Source organism: Trichosurus vulpecula, chromosome 2 (assembly GCF_011100635.1).
Source record: "Trichosurus vulpecula isolate mTriVul1 chromosome 2, mTriVul1.pri, whole genome shotgun sequence".
In the NCBI taxonomy this organism is placed as follows: domain Eukaryota; kingdom Metazoa; phylum Chordata; class Mammalia; order Diprotodontia; family Phalangeridae; genus Trichosurus; species Trichosurus vulpecula.
In genome coordinates, this window is record NC_050574.1 from 83790164 (window position 1) to 83800569 (window position 10406).

At 39.6% G+C, this 10406-nt stretch overlaps 1 protein-coding gene across 1 annotated transcript; it reads right to left on the bottom strand.

Annotated features, from left to right (window-relative positions):
• Nucleotides 1-9102: 9102 nt before the first annotated feature.
• On the bottom strand, nucleotides 9103-10050 carry LOC118838764 (olfactory receptor 52H1-like). Its single transcript, XM_036746123.1, has one exon. It carries the CDS (start codon nucleotides 10048-10050, stop codon nucleotides 9103-9105), a length of 948 nt encoding a protein of 315 aa, XP_036602018.1.
• Between the last annotated feature and the right edge of the window lie 356 nt (nucleotides 10051-10406).

A 10406-nucleotide genomic window follows, 5' to 3' on the forward strand; every position in this document is an offset into this window, starting at 1 on the left:
TTCAGCTTTTCAGGCTTATTTCAAACTCTCTCATTTCACACACTCCACATTCCAATTAAAGTGCATCGTTTATCTGAAAATTATTGTCTGCTCTTCATGTGCCTTCTTTCACTTCTAAGCATTTGCCTGGGCTGTTCTCCATGCCTGGAAGAGACACAATCCTTCTCTATCACTTTGGTTCCTTATGATAGGGCTTATGGAATTCCTACCTTTCCTTCAATGTCTAGCTATGATGGCATTGTCTCAATGATACTTCCTATGATGCCTCCAGGTAGAGGAAACCCTAGCTTTCTTAGTTTCCTAGACCATTCTAACGTGTTCTAACTTTTACGACAAGAGGCAGTATTGCATATTGGATAAGGAGCCAGCCTGGAAAAGAAAGACCTGGTTTCAAATTCCAACCTCTGACACTTACTAGTCATGTGATCCTCAGCAAGCCATTTAACATCTTGTTGCTCTAGACCTCAGACAGTGTGAAACTGAAACAGAAAAGGGCTACTAAACCATGTACATGGACTGCATATTGACATAGAGAACTACATATTTACTTTATGTCCTATTTCATTTTTAAAACAATACTTCCCAGTTACATTTTAATGTGGCTCGTGTGCACACTGGAATGTTACTGGCTTCAATGCTAGTGGGTGGAGGGTTTGCCATTTGGGCTCTAGACAACTCTGTAAGACTGCAAGTCGCAGAGAAATCATTTTGCTAGTATTGGTGGTGGAAATTTGTATTCTCACCTGGGAGTTCCCTATATCAATGAAAGCACAGGTACAGTCCCTCAAACTCATTTATATTCTAGTTATTTGTAGAGATGTTTTATCCTTATACTAGATTATGATCTACTTGAGGGCAGACACCTTCATTGGCCCTGCATATAACATGGTGTCTTGAACATAGTAAATGTCTCTTGAATGGTAAGTACCTAATTCAATTTTTGTGTGTGCCTGCATGTACACACACACACACACATACACACACACATACACAAATATACATTTAATAAGTGTGATATTGATTTGGAGGAGGAAAGAGAAATATGCAGGACTTTTGAGAGGGCTTGGGAAAATCAGGACTGTGAAACAAAGTCTTCAGTGGACACTTGTTGACTCATGACAAATATCACAGAAGGAGAGTGTTCCCTGAAAGACAAACAAACTAAACCTAAACACATTATTCTTGTACTGCTTTCTTCTGTCTAACTTCTTCATTTTGCCCACACAACATTTCAAAACCCAGGGTTACCCCCAGTAAAATTCTCTTATCCTATACCTCATCATGTCAGGACCTGACCATCTGCTCCTTCAATGGTAAACATTTTATATACTAATATTACAATCTTTTGAGATTTGAGAATATACACAGAATAGAGAAGAATCCTAGCTAATGCAGGCTTTTCTAGGAGAATCCCTGCACAAGTATTATTCTTAGGTTGACAGACTTAGAGGAGCAAGTCAAATGGGGAAAATTTCAGTGTAAGACTTCTGGTGGCCCAGCCAATTTGGGAAATACAGTGGGATGAATAGTGACTTGCCCTAGTAATCAAACTATAGGACACCACCTCCCCTCTCTAAAGGTACCCCATGTTTACAGGCCAGTGCTATGACTTCTGCCCAACTGTGCTGAACCAATTTTTGTGAGTTTTTAAATTCCACTTATCACCCTGTGTTCAGTAGAGAGGTATGGTGAGAAGATGAGGTAAAGATGGGGATTTAGATGGGTTTAGGGATAACATTTAGGATGGGAATGTAGAATGGAATAGGGTTCAGCATGAGTTTGGGAATGAATTGGAGTTGGAGATGATAATGTGGATGAGAATAGGAATTATGGGTTTTGGATAGAAATGATGAATATTGGTATAGGGTTGAAATAAAACTGGAGGTGGGGAAAGGGATAAAGATAAGAATTGTGTAAGTAAAATATGAGTGCAATAGTACTACAGATATGGATGAGGCTTGGTGTGGAATGGATGCTAAGACAGGGCTGGGTTGAGTGGAGATAGAACTAGAGGTGAGGATAGGGTTGGAGTTGTGGATAAATATGGGGTGTCTTACTTTGTGAAGGAGATATTCATAAGGCTAGGTATTGGAATAGGATTGAGAAAAGAGTAGGGATGAAGCAGGCTTGAATTTGGGCACAGTGAGAGGACTGTGATGGTAAAGATAATTTGCCTGGATTAGGAGTCAAGATCAGTGGTGTCAAACTCAAATGGAAATGGATCCCTGAACCCACAAATTTACTTAGAAAACCACTCATTACCTTCCAGTAAGAGCCCTGAGGGATGGCAGGATGGATTTGCTCTCAGCAAATATTGGGAAACTTAGAGGAGACTTGAGTGTAGGTGATCTTTGCAAAGCAACGTCTCAAGTTGGGACTTCCTATTTCTAAGAAGTCATCTGACAAAAGGTGGAATTATCAGTGAAGAAGGAACTGGAGAAAATATTTACAACTGCACCACAAAATGAATCTTAGTATACTAAAAAGTCCTTGGAGAATTTCAGAAGGATTCAGAAGTATTGTAAGAAATTTTATTATAAGAAGTGGGATGTTCTATACATTATGGAAAAATCCATAGGATTCCAAAGAATTCAATTCAGCCTTAGGAAAAGATTAAGATCAGAGGCTTACTTGATGATATATCTTCTGTCCTGGATAAGTAGGTGTTGGAAAAAGGGAATGGTGGTTTTAGAACTAGCAAGGGCTATAAAGGCCCCAAAATACTCATTGGAATGCTTAATTAAAATTCTTTTTTGATTTAACAGTTCAGCAAATTGAGCACTTGAACAAAATATACAATGCAGATGTTCCCCTTGTTCTGATGAACTCTTTTAACACTGATGAACATACAAAAAAACTTCAGAAGTACAATTATTGCAGTGTAAAATCTCCACTTTTAATCAAAGCAGGGAGCAAAAAATGTATCTCAATCAGGGGAAAAAACAGAAGACTTGTATCATCCAGTTTATTGTGATATTGAGTGTGATGGTGAAGACCTCTCTTAAAATCTAAACCCCAGCCTTTCTGTAAATTGAGTGTGATAAATAAGAGTGAGGACTTTTCAGCATGGATCAAGGCTTCCAATTGACAGCTAGGCCTAAGTTTAGAGTTATTAAAAATCACCCGAGCTGTAGGACCTGTATGAATCCTGAGCAGCCTGACCCCGCCCCCACCTCAGCACAAGCCTCTCCAAATAAGGATAAAAGTATTCTTAAGAGTTGGCATTGGCTAAATTATCTTTTCCTTTTTCCTTGTACCTGGAGTAAATTTCCATGTTTAGATTGTGAGCCTGAACTCCACCAATGAGAGTAAAGGTCAGTGGTGGGTGGGGGTTGTTTGCATTAGGAGTATATAGCTGGATTCTGCCCCCTGTGCGCTACCTCTCCCTACCAATTGTCTATAGGTTCCGCCCTTTCCCTCAGGATGGTAATAAAGTTCATTTCTATTTTCTACTTGAGAAGCCTCTGAGTTTAATTTCGGGTGAAGTTACTGTCCCATACAATATTTAGAGCAGTTCCTACAATTCTGGCTTGTTTGATACTCTTATAGGAGAGAGAAAGGAATACATTTTCAAGTACACGTAGTTAATTTGAGTGTCACGGTAGATCCGTATATTCTTAACAATTTAATGAACCCATGCAATGGAAAATGTTGCAAATCTGTCATGGAAGTGGCAAAGAAGACAAGAGGAGATGTAAAGGTGGTGCCCTCACAGAAGAAGACAAATTCAGGTTGGTTGAAATCACTTGAGTGCCAAAAGCCCACACTGATGATTTCAAGTCTGTATCAAAATTCAAAATTTAATTTTTTTTAGATATCATCTCTTCATATTCAAATCACCTTATGACCCCTGTCTATATATACGTATATTCCCTTCGCCTACTCTAATACTGAGAAAGGTCTCATGAGTTACCAATATCATCTTTCCATGTAGGAATGTAAACAAAACAATTCAACTTTAGTAAGTCCCTTACGATTTCTCTTTCCTGTTTACCTTGTCATGCTTCTCTTGATTCTTGCATTTGAAAGTCAAATTTTCTATTCAACTCTAGTTTTTTCATCAAGAATGCTTGAAAGTTCTCTATTTCATTGAAAATCCATATTTTGTTCTGAAGTATTACACTCAGTTTTGTTGGGTAGGTGACTCTTGGTTTTAATCCTAGCTACTTTGACCTCCAGAATATCATATTCCAAGCCCTTTGATCCCTTAATCTAGAATCTGCTAGATATTGTGTTATCCTGATTGTGTTTCCACAATATTTAATTGTTTCTTCCTGACTGCTTGCAATATTTTTCCCTTGACCTAGAAACTCTGAAATTTGGCTACAACATTCCTAGGAGTTTACTTTTTGGGATCTTTTTCAAGAGGCAATCTGTGGATTCTTTCCATTTCTATTTTAACCTCTAGTTCTAGAATATCAGGGCAATTTTCCTTGATAATTTCTTGAAAGATGATGTCTAGGCTCTTTTTTTGATCATACCTTTCAAGTCGTCCAATAATTTTTAAATTGTCTCTCCTGGGTCTATTCTCCAGGTCAGTCATTTTTTCCAGAATGTCATATTTTTGAACAGGAGTGAGGCATGACTTTGAATGAGTCATTTAACTTATCTACACTTCAGTTTCTTATTTGAATAATATAGAATTTGGAGCTGATGATCTAAGAGTTTCCTTGCAGCTCTAAATCTCTGATGCGATGATAGTAATATCAGTTTAGGAAGGTTGGCTCATTTAGGGATTTGCAGATGAACTGAAGGGAAAGAGGTGGGAGAAAAAAAACTGGCTTGGGAGACTAGGGAAGAGAGAACTTTACTTCTATCTGTGATGGAGAATGGCTCAAACATCTGCTTCTGGAGGGACTTCTATGTTTTTTTGTGATATTCTCAAGGTATCCAGAGTAGCTAGCCACTGAAGTACCTACTAATTCTGAAATTCTGTGAAGTAAGTGTCAGAGCCCAGATAATGTCAAATATAAGATGAGCAAAAATAAAAACCTGAGATCTGCTCCCTACTCACACGGTTAGTGACTTATGCATGATTTGAACCCATGTAGTCCAGTACTTAATAAATGCTTGCAAAGTCACTGAGTCTAAAAAAAACGGTCATTAGGGCAGAGAACTGATTTTTAATTTATTTGAATCCCACCTCTGGGTATATGGTTGAGAGAAACCAACATAGACACACTCAACCACCACCACCATTTTATTAAGCATTTACTATGTGCAAGATACAGTACAGACAATACATTGAAACATATGAAACATCCCCTCAACGAGCTTCCATTCTCCTGGGGATGGGGGTGATGTAACATGTGTACACTCAGAAACACATACACATTTATCCAATAATACACTGATATGCATATCTGTATATTAAACATACATCTATATTATACTAGCATCCTCTCTCATGAGTCACTCATACATTGACAATAACATTCATAAACTGACACAAAATGAGTATTTCCCATTACTGGAAGTGTTTAAGTACAACCTTGATGACCACCTTATAGAAACATAGAGAAAATTCCTATATTGGGTGGAAGGATTATTTGATAACCCTTAATATTCTTTTTGCCTCCCAGATTCTATGGTTCTATGTTTTATGATTTTAACATTCAAGCAAAAAACCAGGCAACATTGTCATCTGATGATTTATCTTTTTCCATCATTCTACAGACCTTCATCAATTTGCAACAAGAGCCAACCACTAGAATATCCTTTTTCTGGGCCTCCTCACCCTGTGCAACAGATCTTTCCTTCCACACTAAGTTGTCTTGGGCTGGAAAATTGTTTTATTCAGCCTTTTGTTGGTTCTGCCACTCTAGAATTTGCTTAGAGTCCTCATTTAAATGTATTTGTTGGGGTTTAGGGGAGAGCTGAGGTGAGTCCCTGTTTTTACTCTATCATCTTGGCATCACCTCCCATTTCTTTTTGTTTTAATTTTTGTCATTCCCTGTCTAGTGCCTGACATATAGTTGACATTTAATAAATGCTTGTTAGGTTGCATTGAATTGTATAGATTTTATGGTTGATGGGGTTCACAGAGGAATGAAGACAGAAGCAAAAAAGGAACTTTCAATTCTAAATCAGAGAGGTAACAAGGAATATTGAATAAAATTTTATGCAGTTCCTCTTGGCTACACTAGGAACCCTATCCAGGCTGGATTCCAAGTCAGGCATTTGTAGGCTGTCCCTCCTACCTTTCTTTAAAATGTGCCAATGCTCCTTGATTCCCTGAAACTTTAATTAGGAAAATACAATTATTCCATGTATGTTCTCAGATTGTGAAGCATTGCTGACATCATAGAGTTGAGAAAAGCTGCTTGGCAATAAGTTCCTCCTGTCTGACTTCAAATGGAATCTCCTTCCTGTTTCCCACGTTCTCAATTTCTTGTGATCCCATAGTAGTTTTGCCACAATAGCTCATATAGACCTTCTCCATTTAGTACTAAAATCCCTGGTTTTCCTTATTGAAGAAATCTGATCAGTGCAAGCTCTCATCATCCCTCTTCTCTGCCTCAGGGTATCTCTAGCTCTGACCTTCCCCCCTTCCCATCCATCTTGAGAAAGTGTTCCCCTAGTTTATATTGCCAAATATCACTCTTTTCCCACAGACATTGGGTTCTCATTCCTATCCAGATTCCCATCCATTCTCCTTCCTTCAGATTTTACCAGGACTTTACACCTATACTTAAAGCTACAAGCCCTCATATAGCACAAAGATACATTCTCTTTTTCTGTATTTTCTTCTTATGTCTTTTTCCTACAAACACACCAGCCTTGAAAGATTGTTCACTTGACCACAATGACATTTATATAACACTCCTCTATTTACCTGTTGCCCATCACCTGTTCTGCCATCTCCCAACTCATCACCTCACAAGCCCCCTACCACTTCAGCCCCTACCCTAGCCCCATATTGAGCCATTATTCCGGGATCTCCCTAAAAATTTCTTATGAGCCTTTGGGATGCTCTCCTTTCCTTTTCTCAATGCTACAATTCCTTTCCCTATCACTTCCCCTCCACCTTCCCTTCCCCAGTACAATCAGCAGAATGTCTCATCCAGTCAGAAATCGTCTTCTCTACTTAGATCAGAAGATCTAGTTTGTAATCTTGCCTCTGCATGTTACAAATTGTGTGACCCTCTCTGTCCCTCAGGTTTCTCATCTATTAAATGAAGGATTTATATTACATGATCTATAAGGTCTTGTCTAGCTCACAGTCCTGTGATCCTGTAATCCCCACATGGTGTATGCCCTCTTCTTCATAGTGACCATGCTCTATCTGTGATACCCTCTCCCAACTTTTCTGCCAAACCACATATCTTCCTTCCTTAATTAAAACTGACCCAGGTGCTCCCCCTTCAAGTACGTTTTCTAGATTCTTTTTCTTTTTTCAACATCTCTCAACTGTTCATTCAGTCTTTGGCTCTCTGTATCCTTATTTTTCAGATCAGGTTCCTGGCCTTAAGATAATCTATATGCCTGCGTCTTTTCTTCCCCAGGGACAAGATCCCAGGGTACTTTCACTTTTCCCACCCCTCAGTACTCAGAAGGATGGCTCTGCCTGAAGATCTCACCCCCACCTGCCCTTTTTCTACGTTACTCATTTTTTCTGATCCTTGCAGGGCCTAGAGAGTCCTAGAGTATCCAGGACCTATTTTTGCTGATCCCCTTTCCACTTTTCCCTTTGAAGCCCCTTTCAGGACACTGCTCTGACCACTTATTTCTCCTGTTCCCAATTTGTTCTTCCTGTACTCTGATCACTGTCACACCTGTCATCAAACATCCTTCACTTTCTCTCTGTATTTTCTTACCACTCTGTCCTACTTGTTGATAGACATGAAACATGTCCCAAAAGAAAGCAATGATATCAGAGGGATAAAGACAAGTCTTACATTTATATCAGAGACCGTCTTTTGCCCTTCTTCATATTCCTAGTGCTAAGAATGGTGAGTAGTATATGGGAAGCACTTAATAGAAACACGCTGATTGATGTTTGGGGTGGATAGCAGTCCTTAAAAAAAAGAACTAGAGGTTTGGATAGAGGAGCAGCCAAAAGAGTAGCCGATATTTGTAATTAACTCATAGGATCACAGAACTAGAGTTGAAAAAAGCACGATTTGAACCCAAGTCCATTGAAACTAAAACCAGGGCTTCTTTAGCTGTTCTAGGCCCTGAGTATTACTTTACTGAAAGCTCAATGTTAGTCAAAAGAGTGACATGGTCTTTTTAAATAAGAACCAGGTTTGAATCAGATACTTAGAAGATATGTAACTGTGTAAACACATTAAACCCCTCTGTACTTCAGTATCCTCATCTGTAAAAATGAATGAGTTGGAATCTATGAATACTTAGTCCCTTCCATCTCTAAACCAAGACCCAGTTATGATCCAAAAATGCCATAGCCTATAAAGGGAAATGAAATTTTCATAGGTAGATGGGAATACCAAATACTTCTTTTATTTTGGAGTTAGTGCTTTATTTGAGGACGTAAATCTCACTTTTTTTGGCATTGGCAGTGATAGAATTATCAGGGGAATTCAAGGCAGAGACTCTTGAAACTGTGGATGAACTACCTCCACCTGAAAAGTGTCTAGAGTCCTATTTTAGCAGCTGTGCTCTTCTTCTCTGAAACTAATGACCAACTGACCATAGCCTCACATGTTATTCAAATTAGTTTGGTTCAAATATGTAATATTGTGCCTGGGCTCTCTTTCATTTTTCTGCTCTGGCTGCTGATTGATCCCAAAATCACCTGTCTGGAAAACACATTTCTAAATGGTAGGGAAAATAGAGAGGCTATCCTAATCACTTCTTTTGATTTCAACAAGGCACAAGTTCACAATACACACTAATTAAGGACAAATAGGGTTTCTCTCTCTTGGTCACAAGCAGTCTTGACCTCTTTCATAATTTCCTTGTTATTGTTTTCCCTATCTCTATTCTGCTCATTTTTTGTACTCGGGTTAGACTCTTTAATTTTGTGGAAATAAGAATCAACTTTTCTGTCTTCTGCTTTGGATGGAAAATGTGACAAAATGAACTTTCTTTTAAGGATTCCCCACACATCTTCACAGTTCCCCTTGTAATAGTCAGATGTCACTGTTTCCCCTTTGGAGAAAATAGGAGGAGAATCTTATCACGAATTTGCTTGGTCTTCACTCCATAGACAATGGGGTTGAGAGCTGGAGGAATGACAACATAAAAGTTGGCAAACAGGATGAGAACATGACGAGGGACTTTGTGCCCAAAGCGATGGACAAGGATGGAGAAGAAGAGTGGAGTATAGAACATGAGGATGACACAGATGTGAGACCCACAGGTTCCAAGAGCCTTCTGGCGGGCACCATGAGAAGGGAGGTGGAAGACAACAGTCAGTATGAGAGTGTAAGAGACAGCGATAAGGACAATGTCAGAGAGCACAGTCATAATGGGTACAGCAAAACCATACCAGATGTTGATGGAGATGTCAGCACAGGAGAGTCGTGCCACACCTATGTGTTCACAATATGTATGTGGGATGATGCGTGTCTGGCAGAAGGGCAGTCGCTTTAGCAAGAAAACAATTGGAAAGACGATACAGAAGCTCCTGATGATGATTCCCAGCATAATCTTGATGATGACCTGGTGGGTCAGGATGGTGGCATATCTCAGTGGGGAACATATGGCCACGTAGCGGTCATACGCCATGGCCAATAGTGTGGCAGAATCCACAGTACAGCTGAAATGGAGGAAGAACATTTGGGTGAGGCAGCCTGAGAAGGTGATTTTCTTGTCACCAAACCAGAAGTTACTGAGCAGTTTGGGCACTGTGGTAGATGACAGAATCAGGTCAGTTTGGGCCAGCATGGAGAGGAAAAGGAACATGGGCTCATGGAGATTGCGTTCTATGGCAATGATGTACAGCAGGACACAGTTACCCACAATGGCTACAAGGTAGACAGCACAGAAAGGAATTGCAATCCAGATGTGGAACTTCTCAAGCCCTGGGATCCCCACTAGGGTAAAGGAGCTGGGGTTGTAGCTGCTGAGGTTGAATGTGGCCATCTCCTGATGACTCCCGAGTAATTGAGGCCCTGAAGAGAAGCCAAAAGTCAGAATTAACTGCCAGAGTTGATGGTGGCACTGTGGAATGTGCCAGTATCAAATTATCTGTGTGCTTGGATGGCTCTTCCATAGTGCAAAGAATTCTGCAGGGTCTGGTGCACGAAGAATAGCTCAGTGTTATCCTGGGCACTTTGCAGGAGGAGTAGAATAGACAGAGGGAATTTGTGTCCCAGCAGAGGAAGAGTGTGCTAAATCAAGCAATGGGAGTCATTCTTGCACAAATACCGATGAATACATATACGTACGTTTATGCATATATAATATATATAAAATGATCTTCAAAGATATAAATATAT